This window comes from Jaculus jaculus, chromosome 17 (genome assembly GCF_020740685.1).
Source record: "Jaculus jaculus isolate mJacJac1 chromosome 17, mJacJac1.mat.Y.cur, whole genome shotgun sequence".
Classification (NCBI taxonomy): domain Eukaryota; kingdom Metazoa; phylum Chordata; class Mammalia; order Rodentia; family Dipodidae; genus Jaculus; species Jaculus jaculus.
Genome location: NC_059118.1, coordinates 10,862,663 through 10,886,182, shown reverse-complemented (window position 1 = coordinate 10,886,182; position 23,520 = coordinate 10,862,663). Strand labels below are relative to the sequence as shown.

General features: G+C 48.2%; 1 protein-coding gene across 1 annotated transcript in view; it reads left to right on the top strand.

Annotated features, from left to right (window-relative positions):
* Osbpl10 (oxysterol binding protein like 10) overlaps positions 1 to 23,520 on the top strand; it is a 323,158-nt gene that overhangs the window by 227,105 nt on the left and 72,533 nt on the right. The window contains 2 exon segments of the mRNA XM_045136894.1: positions 4,814 to 5,024; positions 11,897 to 12,054. Coding sequence (XP_044992829.1) covers positions 4,814 to 5,024; positions 11,897 to 12,054 — 369 coding nt within the window.

The following is a 23,520-nucleotide window of genomic DNA, read 5'->3' as shown; positions in this document are numbered from 1 at the left end:
ACGACATCCTGGTTACCTTCCTTGTCACTGTGACCAAATACCCGGCTGGAAGCGCCTTAAGGGAAGAGACTGTGCTTCTGACTTACAGTTAGAGAGGACACAGTCGACCCGTTGTGACATTGGTTCCTTGGCATGGGGAGTGAGGCAGCCACTTGCTCACATCTCAGAGGACCAGGAAGCAGAGAGAGGTTCTCTTGAAGTAGGGAAGGCTGTAACCTTCAAGGCCTGACCTCCAGTGACCCACTTCCTTCATCGAGGCTCCACTGCTGGACCATCCCAGAAGTTCCCAGCAGCAGGGGACTGAGTGTCCAAACACATGAGTCTGTGGGAGACTTTCCCATGTGGAGTCAGTTTTAGGTTCAAGTCCACCGGTCCTAACTGAATTACTGCTCCTTCTCAGCTGGTCTCCTCATGTTGGTGGCAGGGATCCTCTGGGAAGGCAGGTAACAGTGATGGAGCAAGATACTCTGGGCTGGGGAGATTGCTTAGTGGTTAAGGCGCTTGCCTGTGAAGCCTAAGGACCCATGTTCAACTCTGCAGATCCCACGTGAGCAAGTCACACAAAGGTAGCACAGGTTGCACACACCCACAAGGTGGCGGAAGTCTCTGGACTTCGATATCAGTGGCTGAGGCTCTGGTGCGCCGATTCTCTTTCTCTCCCTCTCTCTCTCTCTCTCTCTAAAATCAAATCAAATAATAAAATAGAGATATTCCTCCAAACTGAGCACAGCTTTTAAGGAAAAACCTGAATGAAGCAGGGCTGAGGAGATGGCTCAGTGGGGAAAGTACTTGCCAACCAAGCATGACAACCAGAGCTTTCTTTTCCTTTTTAAAAATATTTTTGCTCCCTCCTTTCCTCTTTTTTCTCCCAGGAAGCTCATCTTCTATTTTGATGTCTTTTTCCCCCTCCTCCACCATCCATGACGGGATGTTGATGGGCCCAATATTGTGCAGGTCCTAACAGCTGTGAGGTCATGAATGTAATGACCACTTCATGTCTGGAAGACACCATTACAAAGCACTCCTCCCCATCCTCTGGCTCTTCCTTTCTTTCTGCCCCCTCTTCTGCCATGTCCCCTGAGGCTGGGAGGCGGTGATACAAACTTCCTGTTTAGCATTGAGCATGCCACAGTCACTTGTTGACAGCACACTGATGAGTTTTGAGTCTTCCTCGTAGTCACCATCTGCAACAAGAGGTTTCTCTAACTGAAGGTGACCGCAGAACTGATCTGTGAGACTAAACACACACACACTTACAGGGCAATTTGAAGAGCCCAACAGACCTATTTAGCCAAACAACAATAGTATCTTCCCCCTTAGGGCCTATGGCCACCCCAGACATAGACTTTTGATTAGGTTTTCAGTACCAGGCAGGAATTCCCCCCTGTGGAAGAGGCCTCAGGTCCAATCCGAGAACAGTTGGTTACCCCCATAACAGCCTTGCCACTGTTGCCTAGCTGGTCAGTTATATAACTTGCAGGCTCTGCTGCTGGGTAAGATTGTAACGACTTTTCTCCCCCCAGCCATCCCCCCACAATCTGCATAGCCTTTTCTAGCCCCAGCCAGCTAGCCAGCAGGGAGGAGGCTTCCAACTCAGTTCCCACTTGATTTCTCAGTGTCCTGCAACCAAAGCCTGTGGTATATTCAGCAGTAGTGTCCTAGCATCTAGTTCCAGTGGGCAACCAAGAGCAGTGGCGACTGTCTGTGTTGTGTTGAGGGGTTGGTTATGGGCCTCTCTGACCGTCAGCTCACGGGGACGTAGAGGACCTGAGTTCCCATCTCCAGCACTCCTGTACAATGCTACCCGGAGTGGTGGTCACCTGTGATCTCAGTGCTGGGGGGACAGAGGCAGGAAGACACTTGGGCAGGCCGACTGTTAGTCCAGCTCAGTCAGTGAGCTGCACGTTCGGCGAGAGACCCCGGCTCAGAATAAGACGGGGAGCATCTGAGGAAGCTCCCCGATGTTGACCCCTGGCCTTCACACACATGTGCATGCACAGACATAAGCATGCACACATGCACGCTCACCATACACACGTACACAAACACATACAAAAACAAGCAGAAAGGGGCTGAGGAAATGGCTTAGCAGTTAAGGCATTAGCCTGCGAAGCCTAAGGACCCTGGTTCAATTCCCCAGGACCCACATAAGCCAGATACACAAGGGGGCACATACAAGCCAGGTGCACAAGGGAGCACATGCATCTGGAATTCGTTTGCAGTGGCTGGAGGCCCTGGCATGCCAATTCTTTCTTTCTCTCTGCCTCTTCCTCTCCCTGTCTTTCAAATAAATAAATAAAATGAATTAAAAAAAACAAGCAGAAAGACAGAAGAAAGAAAGAAAGAAAGAAAGAAAGAAAGGAAGGAAGGAAGGAAGGAAGGAAGGAAGGAAGGAAGGAAGGAAGGAAGGAAAAGAAAATATATCCTGAAAAGCAATAGAATAGAGTCCTGAGAACAGGCGTTTTGTTTTGCTCTGCGCCAGCAGTCCTGTGACCTTGGGCAGTCACCTCTGCTCCCTCTTGTCTCAGAGCTGGAGTTAAGCGCCTTATGGACATCATCTTGTTTAATGGGACAAGCTGTAAACCACGAGGGGACGCGAACTTCACGAGATAACCGTTCCATGTTTTCTAGCTCTCCATGGAGTTCCTTCTCCTTGGATTGCCAGTTCAAAGACACAATCAGACCACCGTTTGCCCATGCGCTGAAGCCAGGCCACGCATGCGGAAATCTCGGTTTGCTGCGGGGAGGCCGGGCCGGGAGCCTGGCTCTTCAGTTCTTCCTCCTCGCGTCTCGCACAGATGACAGGATGTCATGTCCTGCATAGTAACTGGGAACGGGATGGCTTGGCACTGGCCTCACCATGGGCTTACTCACACCAGCTTCTGATATTATTTTGTAAAAAATATTTTATTTATTTGCAAGTGAGAGGGGCAGAGATAGACACCACACACACACACACACACACACACACACAGAGAGAGAGAGAGAGAGAGAGAGAGAATGGGCACACCAGGGCCTCTAGCCACTGCAAATGAACTCCAGGCTCATGCGCCACCTTGTGCATCTGGCTTTAATGGGTACTGGGGAATCAAACTCTGGTCCTTAGGCTTTGCAGGCAAGCACCTTAACCACTGAGCCATCTCCCCAGCCCCTTCTGTTTTCGCTTTTATTAATCTACCTCAGAAAATGTGGTTACCAAGGGCTGGAGGCAGAGCAAAAATAATTGCTCTCATCCTGAAGGAAAGCCCCAGTGTACCTACTGATCCTCATCAGCTCATAGTTAACTCCCACGGAAGGTGACAAGAACTTCTGATGGGTTTTGTTTTTTGGCCGATGTATGTGTGTAGGGTGATCATGTGTATATATGCATGTTCCCATTATGTGTGGCTACACGTGTGTGTGATACATGTGCACGTGTGAATGCATGTGTGTGGAGGCCAGAGGTTGACGGCTGGTGTCTTTATCATTTGCTCTTATTCTTTGAGACACTGAACCTGACGCTCACCAAGTACAATAGACTAGCTTGTCAGACCCCGGGGTCCCGTTGTCTCCGCTTCACCAACGCTGGAATTATCGGTGTGTCCCATGCCTGCCTTTCCATACGGGTGCTGGAGATCTAAACTCAGGTCCCCATTCTTGTGCAGAAAGCACTTTACTTGCTAAGCCGTCTCCCCAGCTCCTGATTTTATTTTTATTTATTTATTTATTTATTTTTGGTTTTTCAAGGTAGGGTCTCACTCTGGCCCAGGCTGACCTGGAATTCACCATGGAGTCTCAGGGTGGCCTCAAAGTCACGGCGATCCTCCTACCTCTGCCTCCCGAGTGCTGGGATTAAAGGCGTGCGCCACCACGCCTGGCTCTGATTTTATTTTTCACAGATCTCATGTATCCCAGGCTGGCCTCAAACCTACCATGTAGCCATGGAATGACCTCAAACTTCTTACCTTCCTGCCTACACATCCCAAGGGCTGGGTTTACAACTTTTAATAAATATATTTAATTAATTTATTTATTTGTGGTGGGGGTGGGGGAGAGAAGGGAGACAAACAAGTGGGCGTGCCAGGGTCCCTAGCTGCTGCAAACAAACTCCAGATGCATGCACCACTTTGTGCAGCTGGCTTTACGTGGGTCCTGGGGAATTGAACCTGGGTTATTAGATTTTGCAGATAAGCACCTTAACAGCTGATCCACCCCTCTAGCCCTGCAACTTTTTAAAAAATATTTTTATTTTATTTATTTGCAAGCAGAAGAGAGACAGACTGAGAGAATGGGTGCACCAGGGCCTCCAGCTGCTGCAAATGGACTTAGGTGCATGTGCCACTTTGGGCATCTGGCCTTCCATGAGTATTAGGGAATGAAACTCGGGTCTTTAGGCTCGGCGAGCAAATGCCTTAACTGCTGAGCCATCTCTCCAGCCCTAAAAGTGGTTGTATGTGGTACTGGGTATGGAACCCAGGCTCTCACTGGGCAAGCAGTCTGCCCACTGAGCTATATCCTCAACCCAAGACTTTTGCTTTGATGGATTTGCTGTTGGCCTGCCTACTACATATCTGTAAAGGGATCCCCAGGGTCCTCTGTGAAGGGGTCCCCAGGGTCCCGATGGTTCTTTTGGCTCTGCTGTCCTAGCATTGTCTTAGAATTGACAGATGGATTCAGATGGGGCACGCTGGCTGAGTATCACAGCAAAGGCCCACTGTGTACCAAGCACTTCATAGGCTGAATTTGCTTGTCTCTGCCTGCTTCATGCTGGCTCGCCAGCCCTGTGGAAAGAGACCGTCCGTCCTTCACCACCTGCCTCTTCCTTGTTTTCCAGATGATGAATCACGTGGAAGGACAGCAGAAAAACCTTGTGCACGCCATCGAGTCCCTGCCAGGCTCTGGCCCCCTCACTTCCCTGGACCAGGACCTGCTGCTCCTAAAAGCTACCTCCGCTGCCACCCTCAGCTGCCTTGGGGAGTGCCTCACCCTGTTACAGCAGAGTGTGCGCCAGGCAGGCCCCCCCAGCCAGAAGCCGGGGGCCCCAGGTGAGGCGCCCTGTCCCCGTGCCCCGTGCTCGTCTGGTCAGGATGTAGATTGCCCAGTTTGAGCTTGTGTGCCTCCCACCGCCGTCCCCATTCATTCATTCATTCATGTTTATTTACTAGAGAGAGAATGGGCATGGGCACACCTGGACTTCTTGCCATTTCATAGGAACTCCAGATGCATGTGCCACTTTGGGCGTCTGGCTTTACACGGGTACTGGAGAACTGAACCTGTGCCGCCAGACTTTGCGAGCAAATCCCTTTAACTGCTGAGCCATCTCTCCAGCCCTGCTTTTTTTTTTTTTTTAACAGAGAGAGAGCAAGAGACAGAGTGAGCAAGTGAGCGAGAATTGGCATTCCAGGGCCTCAGCCACTGCAATCGAACTCCAGACACTTGCGCCACCTGGTGGGTGTGTGAGACTTTGCACTTGCCTCACCTTTATGTGGCTTGCTTATGTGGGATCTAGAGAGCTGAACATGGGTCCTTAGGCTTTGGAAGCAAGTGACCCAACCACTCAGCCATCTCTCCAGCCCTCATTGGCTTTTTGACACAGGGTCTTGCAGTGTAGCCCAGCCTGTTCTTAAACTCATTATGTAGCTCAGGATGTTGTTGAACTCACGGCGATTCTCCTGTTTCAGACTTATAGGTGTGTGCCATGCTCAGCTAGCCTTCCTTTCTGATCCATTGTGTCTCTTCCCAACCCCCTCCAGTTTGGGATATCTTTTGCTTTTCCAAATTAGCAGTGCAGTAGCCTATTAAAAAACTCACTGGGCTGGGGAGCTGGCTCAGCAGTTAAAAGAGCTTGCTTGCAAAGTGTGTTTGCCTGAGTCTGAGCCTACCCAGCCCGATGCAAAGTGGCACATGCGTCCATGACCCCAAAGTCCCCGTGACAGTGGGAAGCAGGGCCGAGAGAATCTCAAGCTTGCAGGGCAGCTGGACTGGTTTTCTTTGCTTTTATATATCTACATATCTATATCTATATCTATATCTATCTATCTATCTATCTATCTATCTATCTATCTATCTATCTATTTATGTGAGAGAGAAATGGGCACTCCAGGTTCTCCAGCCACTGCAGACGAACTCCAGACGCGTGCGCCTCCTTGTGCCTCTGGCTAACGTGGGTCCTGGGGAATCGAGCCTCGAACCGGGGTCCTTAGGCTTCACAGATGAGCACTTAACCGCTAAGCCATCTCTCCAGCTCTAGACTGGTTTTCATTTGCAGTGGCAAGAGACCTGTCTCAAAGAAGGAAGAAGAAGAGCACAGACACTGCCGAGGTGTCCCCTGATCCCCACATGTGCACCGTGACACGTGCATGGCCATCAACATGCATACACATGCACACATGCAAATGGATAAATTAAATAAGTGAAATAATTTTAAAAATATTGTTTATGAGGGGTGGAGAGAATGGGTGCACCCAGACCTGTTGCTACTGCAAATACACTCCAGACGCATGCACCACTCTTGCTATTGCAAAGGACTCCAGATGCATGCTCCACTTTGTGTGCATCTGGCTAGATGTGTGTACTGGTGAATCGAGCCTGCTTCCGTCAGGCTTTGCAAGCAAGTTTTTAACCTCTGACCCATCTCTCTAGCCCCAGTAAGTAAATAGTTTGAAAATACAGTTAATGTGATGGGCTTGGTGGCACACACCTTTAATCCCAACACTGGGGAGGCTGAGGTAGGAGGATCGCCATGAGTTCAAGGCCAGCCGGGAGCTATAAGGGTGAGTTCTAGGTCAGCCCGGGCTGGAGTGAGACCCTGCCTTGAAAAAAAAAAATGCAGTTAATGTGTGCACACAAATACTTTGAAACTCCTTTCACATTTGCTGTATAGGCTTTGTTCTTTTTGTAGCCCTTGTCCGTAGCTTTTTGTCTTTCAGATCCATTGTTGAGTACCCTCCATCCAGTGTTTCCATGGTATCCACCTGCTACAATTTATCAGTCACTGTAGTCAGCACACAGCCTCACTTGTCTGTCCTGGTCACCCATCCCCAGGACAGCTTTATGCAGGTCCCCTCAGGGGCAGCCGCGGGAAGGCTGGAGTGTTTCTCGCTCCTCTCCCGATATGAGGCCGCAGCACGCTCCCTTAACATGCAGACATAAAGTTGTTAGCGAAGACTAAATTCAGTAACGAATATCAAAGACAAGGTGCGGTACCATGCGCCTTTGATCCTAGCACTCGGTTGGCTGAGGCAGGAGGATTGCTGTGAATTTGAGGTGACCTTGGGCTACAGAGAGTTCCAGGTCAGCCTGGGCTCGAGTGAGACCCTGTCTCAAAAACACAGTGTCTGGGCTGGAGAATTGCTTAGTGGTGAAGGCAATTGCCTGCAAAGCCTAAGGACCCATGTTTGATTCTCCAGATCTCACGTAAACCAGACACACAAAGGTGAGGCAAGCGTAAGGTCACACCTGCCCACTAGGTGGCACAAGTGTCTGGAGTTCAATTTCAGTGGCTGAGGCCTTGACATGCCAATTCTCTCTCCCTATCTTTCTATCTCTAAAATTTAAAAAAAAATTTTTTAAACACAATATCTGTCTATCTACAATCACAGTAGCTTAAGATGGTCTTGTCATATATAAAGTTTCACAATTAATATCATCACAGAAGCCTTTGTGATGCATTTAGTATTAGGGGTTGAACTCAGAACTTCTTGCTTGCTAAGCGTGTCACCGTACCCCTAAGGGGTCCCCTAGCCTGTTGATCTTTGTCATCCCAGGGTCATTTAACAAAGAGACAGATAACTTACGTATAAAACACATAATGAGGCAATGGGTGACAGTGTGTATTTCAGACTTCTCCCCAGGGCCCGTTGTACTCTGTCTCACTGAAGATTAAAAGCGTGGTTGGGGTTTCAGTGGTGACCATCCGTGTGTTGAGTCTTTTGAATTTCTCCTCCTCGTGCCCAGAGTTGTTTGCTGAGCTCAGGTCCCACTAGTGTTCAGAGCACATGAAATCCTTACAGGATGGATTCAACTAGGGCTGGAGGGATGGCTTAGTGGCTAAGGCATTTGCCTGCAAAGCCAAAGGACCCTGGATCGATTCCCTAGAACCCACATTAACCAGATGCACCAGGGGCCGCATGTGTCTGGAGTTTGTTTGCAGAGGCTGGAGGCCCTGGTATGCCCATTCTCTCTCTCTCTCTCTCTCTCCCCCTCTTTCTGTCAAATAAATAAATAAAAATTTAAAAAAGAGCCTGGCATGGTGACGCACGCCTTTAATCCCAGCACTTGAGAGGCAGAGGTAGGAGGATTGCCGTGAGTTCGAGGCCACCCTGAGACTCCATAGTGAATTCCAGATCGGCCTGGGCTAGACTGAGACCCTACCTCAAAAAACAAACAAAATAAAATTTAAAAAATAATTTAAAAAGAATGGATACAACTATTCCCATGTTTTGGATGAGGTGCTGAGGGGCAGAGCAGCTAGTGACTTACCCTGGTCTGAGGCCACCCAGCTGAGGGCGGGACAGGCTGTCTCTCCTGCTCGGGGCTCTGTGTTCCATCCGGAGCTGCACCACCAGGAGGTCCTGGTCCTCTGGGCTGCACCAGCCTGGGTTCTGTCAGCTCCACATGTCTTTCGCGGCAGGTACACAGTTAGTTTACTCTGAAAACAAGCTCAGAACGGGGCGTGGTGGCATACACACAGCCCTCTGGAGGCTTAAGAGGCAGGAGGATTGGTGTGAGTTCGAAGCCAATGTGGACTACGTAGTAACTTGAGATCAGCCTGAGCAACTGAGTCCAGGCCTCGCTCAATGATATTAAAAAAAAACTCGATTTCAGACTTCAAAGAAAGTTGCAAGAATAGTATGGAAAGTTCTCCTATATTCTCCCAAATTCCTTCAATGGGAGCATTTTATGGTATTTACTTCATCTTTATTTGCTCTGTGAAGCGTATTATGATTATTTTTAGCCACGTTAAAGATTTGACGATATCTCTTCACCCTTAAGTGTTTCTGTGTGACTTTGTTTAAAGAGCATACCTTCACCAGGGCATAGTGGCACCAACTACAATCCTCGCCCTGGAGAGGCTGAGGTAGGAGGACTGCCATGAGTTCGAGGCCAGCCTGAGCTATAGAGTGAGTTCCAGGTTAGAGAGTGAGACCTTGCCTGAAATTAAAAAACAAAAAAACCAAAAAGACCCAGAACAAAAACAAAGTGGCCATTCCTGAGGCTGGGAATATCTCCCGTAGACAAAGTGTCCACTGCATAAACGTGAGGAGCTGAGCTCAGATCTCCAGCATCCACAGAAGGCGTCACATGTGCCTGTAATCCCAGCACTGGAGAGGTGGAGACAGGATCTTGGGGCTTGCTGACTGGCCAGTCTAGAGCCCTGGGTTCAATGAGAGGCTCTTCCCCCGCAAAGTAAGGTGGGGAGCGATACAGGAAGACGCGTGACATCAGTCTCCACGTGCCCATGGGCGCACATACGAATGCCTATTCATGCACATCTGTATCTATATGTGTCTCCTGTATAGACAGCACCATGGTCATAATCAGTAAGTTCAGGCCAGGTGTGATGGGACATATCTATAACCCCAGCACTTGAAATTGGAGGCGGGAGGATCAGGAGTTCAAGGTCAGCCTCAGCTACATCGTGAATATGAGGCTAGCCTAGGCTGCATAAGACCCTTTCTCAAAAAAGAAATGAAGCAAGTCAGCAAATTAGCATCGATACAGAGCTACATTGAGCCAGTTTCCCTCTGATGTCTCCTGTGGGAAAACAAAACAAAACAAAACAAAGAAAAGAAAAGAAAAGAAAAGAAAACAAAACAAAACAGAAAACTTCCAGCTTGATTCAGGCTCCGAGAGGATCCATGTGAACTTAGGCACAGAGCAGAGGAATTCAGACACTCAGCTCCTTAGCTTTCTCTCCCTTCTCTGCCTGGAAGATCCAGGTGGAGTGAACATGTCTGAGTCTAGCTTCTAGGTGTTTCCCTCATCTGGTGGAATGCTGAGGTCTCCCTTGGGAATGTGCCGTGGTCTGTTACTCTGTCTTGTGACTTCTGGGCTCTGGATGGAACGAGCTCATTCTAAAACTCCTACATATGTAAAAGCCTGAGCCATTTTCTTAGTCCTAAAATTAATCCCTTAAAAAAATTAAGGTCCAATTCCAGCAAACATGTTTCCCCTTAATTTTCACTGAGTCTCTGGTAACTTCAAGGGCCTGAAGGGACAGAGCTGCAACGGCAGGATTTTGGATGTAGCGACAGGTTGAAATTGAAACCACTTGGGGGGAGAGCAGATGGAACAGTACCCCTAAAATCACGTTTCCCTTCACCCTGTTTACCCGTCCTTCTGTCTTTAACCATCTTCATCGAGAAACATGGTTGGAAGTTGTGATATAGAGGGACCCAGAAACCTCTCAGTGGGTAATTTGTCTCCTCTGCTTCTGATTCTTTTAAGACTTAAGACACTAGAGAGATGGCTTAGTGGTTAAGGCTCTTGCCTACGAAGCCTAAGGACCCAGGTTCAATTCCCGAGTACCCACGTAAGCCAGATGCACAAGGCGGCACATGCATCTGGAGTTCGTTTGCAGTGGCTAGAGGCCCTGGTGTGCCTATTCTCTCCCTCTCTCTCTCAAAACAAAAACTTAGATTCCCCCACTGCCATGACATTGCAGCCCCTTGGGTCTTAAAATAATCTACACAGGCTATTCAAATCTGTACCCCACATTGGGAAAGAGGTGAACTCGCTTCTGGCATCCAGATCTTCCTAGCTGCCTATGGTCCAGACAGAACTCCACAATTCCAAGCAGAGGAGAACGAGCAGAGCCACAAGTGTGTGTGTGCGTGTGTGTGTGTGTGTGTGTGTGTGTGTGTGCATGTGTGTGTGTGCGTGTGTTGTGAGGAGCCTTAGTGGCCTGAACCTTGCTGATAAAGTCTATGCAGACACCTTTCCTGAACCATGGTTATTAAACAGTAAACCACAGTTAGAAAAGCCTGTTTGCCTTTTAATGATAAAATGACTTGGTTTTGATTGGAAATGTACTTTTTACTATTTTTATCTATTTGTAAGGAGAGAGAAAGAGAGAGAGAGAGAGAGTGAGAGCATAAGGGAATGAAAATTGGTGCACCAGGCCCTCTTGCCATTGCAAGAGACATGAACCCCAGAGACATGAACCCCGAGACATGCACCACTTTGTGCATCTGGCTTTATATGGGCACTGGGGAATCAAACCCAGGCTAGCAGGGTTTGTGAGCCAGTGCCTTTAACTGCTGAGCCAGCTCTCCAGCTCCATATATCCATATATATATATTTATATACATATATATATATATATTTTTTTTTTTTTTGAAAAGTGAAGATAAACAGCCTTATCCGATGGGAAGCTGTGGATGTGACGGTTCTAATCCTGATTTTGTAGACAAACGGGTTCTTAGAGACACAGGCAGATGCCTCACTCAGAACTTATCCCAGCACTGTGGCATTAAGTAGCAAGGGGCAACGACTTCGTGAGCTATATCTGTTTCTTTTTATTTTTAACTTTTTTGGCGCCTGTGTGTGCAGATGCGCATGCCCCATAGAAGGACTTCAGGTGCCCTTGTCTATCATTTTATTTCCTTAAGGCACAGCCTCTCACTGCACCTGGAGCTAGCTGTTTTCTTGGTTGGACTGGTTGACCAGTGAGCCCCCAGTGATCCTCCAGTCTCCACGCCCCGTAGCACTGGGGTGACAGGTGCATGTGTGTGTGTGTGTGTGTGTGTGTGTGTGTGTGTGTGTCCACGCTCGTCTTGTGCATGTGCGCTGGAGAGTAAACTCAGGTCCTCCTGTTTGTTCAGCCAGTGCTGGTGCCCACTGACTGAGCCAGCTCCTTCGCCCCTAAATGTTTTATTTGGAGGACATCTGGCATCATCCTAGGTCTTTATTTCAGAAAACATCCTTGGATGGCACGGGCCCAAGTCACATTCCACAGAACAACTGAAAAACGGGACCTTTGGCTCCCTGCCCTCAGCCAGTGCCAACATCACGTGGGCAGTTTTACCGTCCTCTGCAGACGAGGAGCCCGCCCCGCCGCCGCCGGAGCCGGAGGTAAGCGGCCGTCCTCCCCCCTGGCTCGTGTCGGCGCTTCTCCTTCGGGGAGGTGGCAATTATACTTGTAACTTGCTCATCTCTTTGCTTCAAGAGGACGCAAAATATCAAATATAAGAGTTATCTGGAGAGACCAAAAAAAAAAAAAAATCATCTCTGTGTATGTTGAGCCTTTCTCTCATTCTTGTGCCTGGGATTGGACGAGGGTCTAATCAATCTCCCGTTTGCATGGAAATTGGAGTCATTTCAGCATCACTGGGAGAAACTCTAACGGACTCATTAAGATGTGTCTGTTGACGCGATGGGAGCAGTTACAATATATCAGGACTGTCCCCTGCGCAATGGCTTTTTTCCTGTGGTTCGCGCTACACAAGCTCCCGCCTCATAAGCTTGGCTCCCGCATGCTTCCCACAGGTCAAGGCCAACACCCTGTGTGAGCTCTGCGTGCCATGGGTTCAGACTGCATGGGGCACCACCCTGTTCTGCCATGGGGTGCCACCCCTGCAGAGCTGGACCGCTCCCCAAGCCCCAGCCGGCTCCCGGACCTCTGCCATCTGTCCCCTAGCTCTGTAAGTGGCCGTTGGAAGGGAACCTGCTGCTATAGACCCTTTTTGCCAGTTTCCCTTTGTGTTATCGTCAGAGGGTGCCAGGGACAGAGATATAGCTGCAGGATGCCGCCCTGTAACCTGAGGAGTTTGCCAAGTTCTGTAGGGACCTTGACTCAAAACTGGGCTCCTGGCTTCCACGCGGAAAAGAATTTCAGGATGGGTCATCACAAATCAGACCTGGAGTTTATGAAAGGAATTTTAATAGAGACATTAAGCACTAGTCTTAAGAGGAAAAATGGTGGTGAGAAGGAAATATGCAGGAGCATTTCTGTGGGCTTCTCTGAGAGACGGCCCTAAGTTTGTGTCTTTACAACAGTCATACATAGGATTTCGGTGGGTTTTGAAGCTCTTATCGTCAAAGGGTTGGTAAGGAACCTAAATGGGGTTGCAAGGTGATTTCTGAAGGCCTCTGGCAGGATTATAGTTGAGGTCATCACCAGAAAATGTGGAGGTAAGATATCTCTACTGTAAATAAAGTTAATAGGCCGTTTTGAGATTCCCAGAACATGTCTGGGAAAAGGAATGAGACCCTACTAAGTAAGGGTCTTAAGCCAAATTCAGTGCTATTTTAACACAAAATATCTGTATGCAACAGGAGTATCATCATATCTGTGTCTACAGCTCCCAGCACGTGACAATGCTGTGCTGGGCTTCTTGCCTCTGCGCTAGTGAGGGGCTGCAGCCAGGTACCTGGGGGGGGCTGTCCCTTCCTATGTCCCCAATAATGACCCATCTTTCTATCCTGACCCAGCGTGAGTGACTTTTTTTTGTTTCTCTTTTTTAAATATTTTATACTTATTTGAGAGAGAAAGAGAGAGGTGAATAGAGAGAGAATGGGCACACCAGGGCCTCTAGCCACTGCAAATGAACTCCAGACACATGCACCACCTTATGCACCTGGCTTACATGGGAACTCGAGAATCAAACCTGGGTCCTTAGGCTTTGCAGGCAAGCATCTTAGCCACTAAGCATCTCTCCAGTCCTCTCTCTCTCTCTCTCTCTTTTTAAAATTTTGATGCACATATCCTTTTGAGATGGTCTCTTGAACCAGGCTGAGGGCGTATTAACCATTTGTTAGAGTTTTTCCCCATTATCAACTAAACTTTATTAATCCCTTATTAAACAGCCTTGCGATCTAGAGGTTTGTTTTTGTTTTTGTTTTTTTCCTAAATCATTTTAGCCTGAAAATGTGGAGTGCTCATATATCCATTCGGGAAGATAGAAAACTCCAGGCTTTTTCGGCCATGAAATAGCCTTGGCTATCACTTGAAATTTCCCTCCAAGCTTCGTCTGATGTTCTCGGATGGTGACTGTGGTAGTTTGAATGTACGTCCTCCATAGACTCAGGTGTCTTATTCAACCTGGTAACATGGGTCTCTAGCTGCGTGGCTGGAGGGGGTGTCACTGGGGGCAGATCCTGGAATCCAGTCCTCAGGTGTGTTTGTGGGGTGGAGGGGGTGGATCTAACTTCCAGCCCAGTGAGGTGCAGAGAGGTTTCAGCTGTGTCCTGGTCCGTGTGCTGCTTGCTGCCTTTTGGAGTGTGAGCTGGCGCTGGTGTTTGCTCGCTGAGCTTTTGCTCTCGGCTGGGCTGTACGGAGGCAGCTTCTTCCACCAGTGATGGAGCATCCTCAGAATCTGTAAGCCTGCAATACATCCCTTCCCCCTCCAACCTGTGCCTGGTTTGGATGTTCGTCCCAGCAGTGTGAAGCTGTCCACAACGGGGACTTGGTAGCATAGCTCTTCCAGTGCCAGGATCTGACTGCCTCCAAATGTTTCCTTAGCTTCTTCAAGGGGCCTTAGCAGGAGGGTAGAGGCTATGAATCTGGGGCTTAACTCTGAAAGGATTTTCACGTGGAGCACGATGATGCATCGGTTGCAAGGTAAGTTGTGGATTGTGGCAGGAGCCCAAGCATGGGAGACCCGGAGGTTTGGCATTGGGAAGTGGCTGCCTAACCGCTAAGGGATTAAAAAGAAATAGGCCGTCCTCCATTGTAAAAAGGACTTTGCGGGGGTCGTGGAGCTGGCTCAGCAGTTAAAGGCACTTGCTTGCAAGCCTGCAAACCCGACCCAGTTGCCAGCGTCCGTGTGAAGTTGAATGCGGAGTGGCACCTGTATTTTCAACCCCTACGCGCCCGCAGCAGTGGGAGGACCCAGGAGCATCTGGAAGCTCATGAAAGAGCGAGAGTGACGCGTGGCAGAGGCCCTGTCTCAAAGAAGGAAGGAGGAGACAAGCCCTCCAAGGTGGTCCTCAGGCCTCTGCGTGCCCCGTGGCACCCATGTGCCCAGCCATTCCCACATGTACTAAAAAAAAAGAGACGACTTTATGCATGGGTGTGTCATACCATAGTGAACACATTTAAATCCTTACTTAAATTTATTTTTATTTTTTTATTTGCAAGTTGAGAGAGAAAGACACAGACAAAGAGAGACAGACACAGAGAATGGGCGCACCAGGGCCTCTAGCTGCTGCAAACGAACTCCAGATTCAGGCACCACCTTGTGCATCTGGCTTTACATGGGTACTGGAGAATTGAACTTGGGTACTTAGGTTTTGCAGGCAAGTACCTGCACTGAGCTCTCTCTTCAGCCCTAAAGCCTGACTTGAGATGGCAGTTAGGATAGTAGAGAAGTGATTTATTAGTTACTATCTTTTTTTTTTTTTTTTGGATTTTTCAAGGTAGGCTTTCACTCTAGCCCAGGCTGACCTGAAATTCACTATGGAGTCTCAGGGTGGCCTCGAACTCATGGTGATCCTCCTACCTCTGCCTCCCACGAGCTGGGATTAAAGGTGTATGCCACCACGCTTGGCTAGTTATTATCTTTTAAAACTATTTTTATTGATTTATTTGTCAGCAGAGAGAAAAAGAGAAAGTGAGGGTGCTGGGGCACACCAGGACCTCTTACCGCTGCAAACGAAGTCCAGACATATGCACCACTTTGTGCATCTGGCTTCATGTGGGTGCTGGGGAATTGAACCTAGGCTGTCAGGCTTTACAAGCAAGTGCCTTTAACCACTGAGCCATCTCCCCAGACCAGTTATTTATTTATTTTGGTTTTTCAAGGTAGGGTCTCACTCTAGCCCAGGCTAACCTGGAATTCACTATATAGTCTCAGGGTGGCCTTGAACTCATGACTATCCTCCTATCTCTGCCTCCCGAGTGCTGGGATTAAAGGCATGCACCACCCCACCTGGCAATGTGATTTATCTTTTTTATTAGTATTTTTTGGCTGTGTGTGTGTGTGGGGGGGGGGTCTGTGCATGTGTGTGTGTATGCACAGGCCAGAACAGAGCACTGGGTGTTCTTCTCTGTCACTTAAAAAATATTTTATTTTATTTTATTTAGTTGAGAGAAAGAGAGAGGCAGATAGAGAGAGAATGGGCGCACCAGGGCCTCTAGCCACTGCAAATGAACTCCAGACGCGTGTGTCACTTTGTGCATCTGCCTTACTTGAATAATGGGGAATCGGATATGGGTCCTTAGGCTTCACAGGCGAGCGCTTTAACCATTAAGCCATCTCTGTCACTCTTTTGCTTGTTTTCTTGAGACAGTCAGACTGAACCCAGCACTGCTGTTGTCAGTCAGGCTGGCTGACCAGTCTTAATTGTCTCTCCTCCTTACTGAACTGGGGAGACGGGCATGCACGGCCATGCCTAGCTTTTCGTGTGGGTTCTGGGGATCAAACTCACATCTCCTCAGGCCCTCATACCTGTGCAACAAGTGTTCTTACCTGCCGAGCCATCTCCTCAGCCCTGTGATTTTTTTCTCATAAGATTCTCATTCTTTTTAAAAAAGAATATATTTTACTTATTTATTTGTTTGTTTGAGAGAGCTAGGGAAAGAGGAAGAGGAAAAGGCAGATAGATAGAGAGAATGCGTGCGCCAGGGCCTCCAGCCACTGCAAACGAACTCCAGACGTGTGCGCCCCCTTGTGCATCTGGCTTATATGGGTCCTGGGGAATCGAACCTGGGTCCTTAATCACTAAGTCCTGTCCCCAGCCCCAGATTCTCATTCTCAGCAGCATTCTTACAGAGATACAGCCTAGTGATTGTAGTTGTTGGTCTGGGGTATGAACTCGTCACTGCTTGGGTCCTTCACTGCTTTCCCTGATAGGTGTGTCTTCTGAGCCCTGAAGATGCAGACTAGACCTGTTGTTTTTACATAAAATTGTCACCTGCTCTGTCCTGCTTATCAGTGGGTAGGAGATATTAAGAAATGTTTATAAAAGCTGGGCGTGGTGGTGCACACCTTTAATCCCAGCACTTGGGATGCAGAGGTAGGAGGATCACTGTGAGCTGGAGGCCACCCTGAGACAACATAGTGGATTCCAGGTCAGCCTGGGCTAGAGTGAAACTTTACCTTGAAAAACCAAAAAGAAAGAAAAAAAGAAAACACAAGAAGAAAGAAAGAAATGCTTATAAGAAATAACCGGATGTGTAGCACCATGGCTGGGCAGATGGCTCACTGGGTAGATTGCTTGCTTCCCAAGCATAAGGACCCGTGTTTGATCCCCAGCACCCACGTGAAAACGTCCAGCCCAGTGGTTGTAGTAGTCAGCTTCAGGTGCTGGGATGAATTTCCAAATTAGGCACAGTTATGGAGGAAGGAAATTTATTTGAACCCTACAGATCAAGGAGAAGTTCCATAATGGCAGAAGAAGCTGGTCCCCTTTCACAGGTCCAAGCAGAGAGAGACAAAGCCACCACCCAAAGCCAAAAGCCACGCCACACAGCGCACTTAGGAACTCCGGGCAGAGCTCAGGCACTCTGCACACCTTCAGACTGGAATTCCACATCCACCCCCACCTGCCCACACACACCTGAGCGCTGGACCCTAGCATCCGCCCAGTGACCCCTCCTCCAGCCAGGCAGCTGCAGATCTAAATTACAAACTTTCATAAAGTCCTGAATACACTGGGGGCCATCCATTCAAATTACCACAGTGGCACATGCTTGTAATCCCAGCCACTGGGGATGCAGAGACAGGAGGATTTCTGAGGTTCACTGGCCAGCCACTGGTAGCCTACTTGGCGAGCTCTAGGTCCATTAGAGGCCCTGTGTCAAAAAACGTGGATGCTGGGATTGCTCTCTGTCATCTATACACATGTGTGACCTTCTCACATACATATAAACGTGCACACTCTCATTAGAAAGGGAGCTGGGCGTGGTGGCACATGCCTTTAATCCCAGCACTCAGGAGGCAGAGGCAGGTGGATCACCATGAGTTCGAGGCCATCCTGAGACTACATAGTGAATCCAGGTCAGTCTGGGCTAGAGTGAAACCTTACCTTGAAAAAAAAAAAAAAAAAAGAAAAAAAAAAAGAAAGGGAGGGAGGGAGAGAGGAAGGGAAGAAGGAAAGAAAAGAAAGGAAGGAAAGAAAAGAAGAAAAAAGAAGGGAAGGAAGGAAAAGGAAGGAAGGAAGGGAAGAAGAAAGAAGGAAGGAAAGAAAGAAAGGGTGCCGGGATATGGTTCAGTGGGTAAAGGTGCTTACTTGCAAGGGCTACTTCCCAGGTTCAATTCCTCAGGCCCCACGTAAAATGAGCTGCACAAGGTGAAGCAAGCACCTGCAGTTCTTCTGCAGCGGCAAGAGTCTGGTGCACTCTCTCTCTCTGTGTCTCCTTTTAAGTCTGCTCAGAAGGAAAGAGAAAGAAGGGAGAGAGAAAGAAAGGAAGAAAATAAAAGCATCAACTTCACCCCCTCGGGAATGCTTTTACCATTAAGATGGGAGCAGCCACAGCCGTTGATTTCTGGTTGTCATTGTTCCCCTCATGGCCTGCTAGAGCGGTGGAGGAGATTGTCCACCGATTCCTCCTGGCAGGGAGAGACCTAAGGCGTGGGACGGGGTTGTGGGGCTTTCCGAGAACGGGGGATTAAAGTTCCTTTCCCAGCCTCCCCTCATTTTTTCCCAGAGACATCTCCCATGGATGGATGATTCTCAAAACCCAAACGGTGTTGATTGCTAGTATTTTTCTTTTCAGGCTATTGTGCTTTGACTGTTACTTATTACTATTATTATTATCATTATTATTTCTTCATAGTTGAAGCAGCTAACAAAATCTACCCAACAGTTTTCCTGGCAGAAACAAAAAAAGGAAAATGTTGCCATTACCTCCCTTTCATGCAGTCCAGAGAAATAACTCTAGAGGGAATCAAGTGCAATTTGTAAGAACTAAATATTCCTGAGGAAAAGGTTCCTTACTCACTTTGATACTGAGAATGTAATTACTATGTGAGCCCACCTCATTGAAGGACTAAATTTAAGAATTGTAATTTTGTGGTACCTTTAGTTTTCTATTTAAAAGATAAAATAAGGGGCTGGAGAGATGGCTTAGTGGTTAAGGTGTTTGCCTGCAAAACCAAAGGACCCAGGTTCGATTCCCCAGGACCCATGTTAGCCAGATGAACGGGGGGGTGGTGCATGCATCTGGAGTTCGTTTGCAGTGGCTGGAGGCCCTGGTACGCCTATTTTCTCTCTCCCTCTCTTTCTCTGTCAAATAAATAAATAATAAAATACTTTAAAAAATAAACCTTTTTTTTTCCAAGCTGGGGAGATGACTCAGTGGGTAAAGTGCTGGCCACACAAGCTGGGGACCCGAGTCTGGATCCCCAACCCCCATGTAACATGACGGACATGGAGATGAGCTCCTGGGGAGATGGAAAGGGGACAACCTGGGACGGCTGGTCACCTTGTCCAGTTGAGTCAGTGAGTCCTAGGTTTAGTGAGATACCCTGTCTCAAAGGATGTGACAGAGTGGAAATGAAGACAGTACCCATTGTCAACCTGTGGTCTACCTTCTATCATCTGTCACCCATCCATCCATCCATCCATCCATCCACCCACCCACCCACCCATCCATCCATCCATCCATCCATCCATCCACCCATCCATCCATCCATCCACCCACCCACCCACCCATCCATCCATCCATCCATCCACCCACCCACCCACCCACCCACCCATCCATCCATCCACCCATCCATCCATCCATCCATCCATCCATCCATCCATCCATCCATCCATCTATCATCCATCTATCTATCTATCTATCTATCTATCTATCTATCTATCTATCTATCTATCTATCTATCTACCTACCTACACTCATGCATGCACAGGGGTACCTGCTCACATTCAAACATGCACTGTACATATACATGAGCATGCAAAACATTTAAGAAATATTTATCTTCTCTCAATTTGTTGATTTAATAGCTATTAGGTCTTTGGGAGTCACAGTTATGATGAAGGCATGTCCTGTCTCCTCCACTGGTTCTGGCTTACCACAAAATAACTTACATGTGAAAAATAAATAAATTCATTTTTAAGCTTACTCTCCTTAATTTCCAGCAGAATAGAAGCTTAAAGAACAGTGTATGTTTAATCTACATGCACGAAGGGAGCTGTGGATGGCTGTGTTGTTGAATGTAGTTCTCTTAACGCGTTCTGCTGGGGCCAGCACTAAGTAAACGGGGAAATGACATAACAAAATGAGGAACACACTTGGCCTCATCCAGTAGTGGAACAATTCTTCAACTCTGTGGCACCATTTGAGATTTAAATTTAGCCTGAAAAGGGGTTTCATCAGGCCTTCTTTATCTAAGAACCCATTATTTTAGGATAAGAAGAGCATATACTGAAGACCAGTGCTTGTGACCTTCATTGTGTCTGTTGCCTAACTGTTCCTGGAGGAGACATAAGGAAACATCTATTCACCCCAGACCGAGCATTGGCAGACCCCAGGAACCGTCCCATCTTCTTGGAGCCAGTGACTTCCCTGGAGTCACTTACGGGAACACAGGGCTCTTTTCAAGCGTGTGAGTGGCTCGAAGGCAGTTTTGTCCCTGTAAAGTCCCGCCCTGGTGCTGGTGATGTCTCGCAGAAAAACAGGATCAGTGGAGCCTCGATGTTGACTCCAGCCAAACTGCCACCCCTTCTGTGTTACAGCTCACCCCAGGCCCCTACGTCCAGGGGGAGCAGACGAGTGCGGGCTGAAATCTCAGGAGAGGGTCAGGCGATCCTCCTCACCGCCTTTTACTTTTATTTTTATTTATTTTTTTTTTTTTTGAGGTAGGGTCTCGCTCTAGCCCAGGCTGACCTGGGATTCACTATGTAGTCTCAGGGTGGCCTCGAACTCACGGCAATCCTCCTACTTCTGCCTCCCGAGTGCTGGGATTAAAGGCGTGCACCACCGTGCCCGGCTCTCATCACCGCCACAGACCAGGCGCTCACTGTGTCCTTATTCTCTTGACATCGTGGCCGTCCTTCCAGAGTGAAGAGAAGGTATCCTAAGGAGAGACACTTGTGTACCCATTTTCAGCTATTAGGCTATTAAAACACGGACCTCCAAGAAACTGGAATGTCCTTAGGGATGTCTTGATGGGAACGGGAGACGGCTAAGTCCTGGTGCAGTTAGAAGCGAATCTGCCTCCCTCAAAGAGATGCCAAGTATTTCGGATGGTGCATCAGAGCGCCTTGCCAGAGAAGCTGAAACTAAGACCATGATGGTGGCAGGGCCACCCTCCGACCCGGACTGCTCACACGTGCATACATGTAACTGTTGCACTTCCCTTCCTGTGGCTGACACAAGGCATCCCACCAAGAGCAGCTTGTTGGAGGAAATGGTTGATTTTGGCTTATGGACTCGAGGGGAAGCTCCATGATGTCAGGGAAAACATGGCACGAGCAGAGGCTGGACATCACCTCTTGGCCAACATCAGGTGGACAACAGCAGCAGGAGAGTGTGCCAAACACTGGCCAAGGGGAACTTGCTATAATACCCATAAGCCCACCGCCAACAACACACTGCTTCCAGGAGGCTCCGATTCCCAAATTGCCATCAGCTGGGGATCAGGCATTCAGAACATGAATTTATGGGGGACACCTAATGCAAACCACTGCACATATGCATATACATATACATATACATATACATATACATATACATATACATATACATACAGACATATATATGTATGTGTATGGACTTTCAGAGAAGTGGGTAAATCAGTGGACCACTGTGTTTGTTCCTCTTCCTGATGAGGTTACACTGAGTAAATCTCCTTTCATAATGGGCACACTCACCTTCCAGGAGAATGCATTTGTAGGACTGAAACCTTAACGCTTCTTTTCAGTTCTCCAGTATTCACGTAAAGCCAGATGCACAAAGTGGCACATGTATCTGCAGTTCACTTGCAGTAGCAAGAGGCCCTGGGGCATCTATTCTCTCTCTCTGCTTTTAAATAAATAAATCCTCAAGTTTATTAGTTTCAACAATTCAAAGTATAAAAGAGGGGCTGGAGAGATGGCTTGGCAGCTAAGCACTTGCCTGTGAAGCCTAAGGACCCTGGTTCGAGGCTCGATTTCCCCAGGACCCACGAAAGCCAGATGCACAAGGGGGCGCACACGTCTGGAGTTTGTTTGCAGTGGCTGGAGGCCCTGGTGTGCCCATTCTCTTTCTCTGCCTCTTTCTCTGTCTGTCTGTCACTCTCAAATAAATAAATAAAAATAAACAAAGTATAAAAGAGTTGTATTTTCGCCCCAAATTCTCTTGTATCCCATTATAGCCAGCAGTTTTTCGCTCATCCTTGGCAACGAGTGATCTTTTCAGTCCTTACGATTGTTTCTCTCAGATGTCATGGAAATGGAATGAATGGTGCAGTATGTAGATGTGTGTGGTGTGTATGTGTGTGTGTGTGTGTGTGTGTGTGTGTGTGTGTGTGCATGCGTGTGTTTGAAGCAGAGTCTCACTGAGAAACCCTGGGATGGCCTCTCTAATTCACAACCTGGCTGTCTTGGCCCCTTGAGCACTGGGATTATGGGTGAGCTTCACCATGCAGCGCCGTAGCCTCCTGGGCTGAGCATCCTTCATTTGCATGTGAGATCCACCCGTGTGCGGTAACTGGTGGCCCTTGTGCAGTGATGGGCATTGGGGCTCATGCCCACCACCTCAGTTTCCCTGTGCTCCAAAAGAAGTCACGCCTCAGAAATTGGTCAGGGAAGATGGATTCACTTACAGTGGGGCCTCTGGAGAGCTCTTTCTATAGAAAACCATGAGCCAAATGCCAGAAGATAGCTGTGGAGAAGTCCTTTCTTGAGGGATTAGGGAGAAGGCCCCCGGGGCTCAGGGTCTCCACCGTCTCTGCTCTCGGTCAGCTGCCTCTGCTCTCAGTATAGAAGGACACAAGAATGCCCGCGGAGGGCCTGGAGAGATGGCTTAGCTGTTAAGGCGTTTGCCTGCAAAGCCAAAGTATCTCGGTTCGATTCTCCAAAACCCAGATGCACAAGGAGGTGCATGTGTCTGGAGTTCCTTTGCAGTGGCTGGAGACCCCAGGATGCACATTCTTTATTTCCCTCTCTCTGCCTCTTTTTCTCTCTCTTTCTCTCTCTCCACAAATAAATAAATAAAAATAAAGGATCTCTGCAGGACTTAGATGATATGTTGTGCTCCCCTCCCATTCTCTGTTAGCGTGGACCACACAGCTACGACACCGCCTCCTTGTCCATTCCTCAGTCTTGAGGGATTTGGGGTGGTATGCCGAACTGGTGTGAGAATTTCTGGAGTAAGCCCATGACTCAAGGAATATCATGAGTAGAATAGTAGGAGCCCAAGTTAAAAGTTAAAAGTCCTGGGCGTGGTGGCGCACGCCTTTAATCCCAGTACTCGGGAGGCAGAGGTAGGAGGATCGCCATGAGTTCGAGACCACCCTGAGACTACATAGTGAATTCCAGGTCAGCCTGAGCTAGAGTGAGACCCTACCTCAAAAAAAAAAAGTTAAAAGTCAGTGTCAGGGAATTACACATAAGAACCCTTTTCCCATGACCTGTTAGTGTGGGTTATTTTTGGAAATTATACAGGCA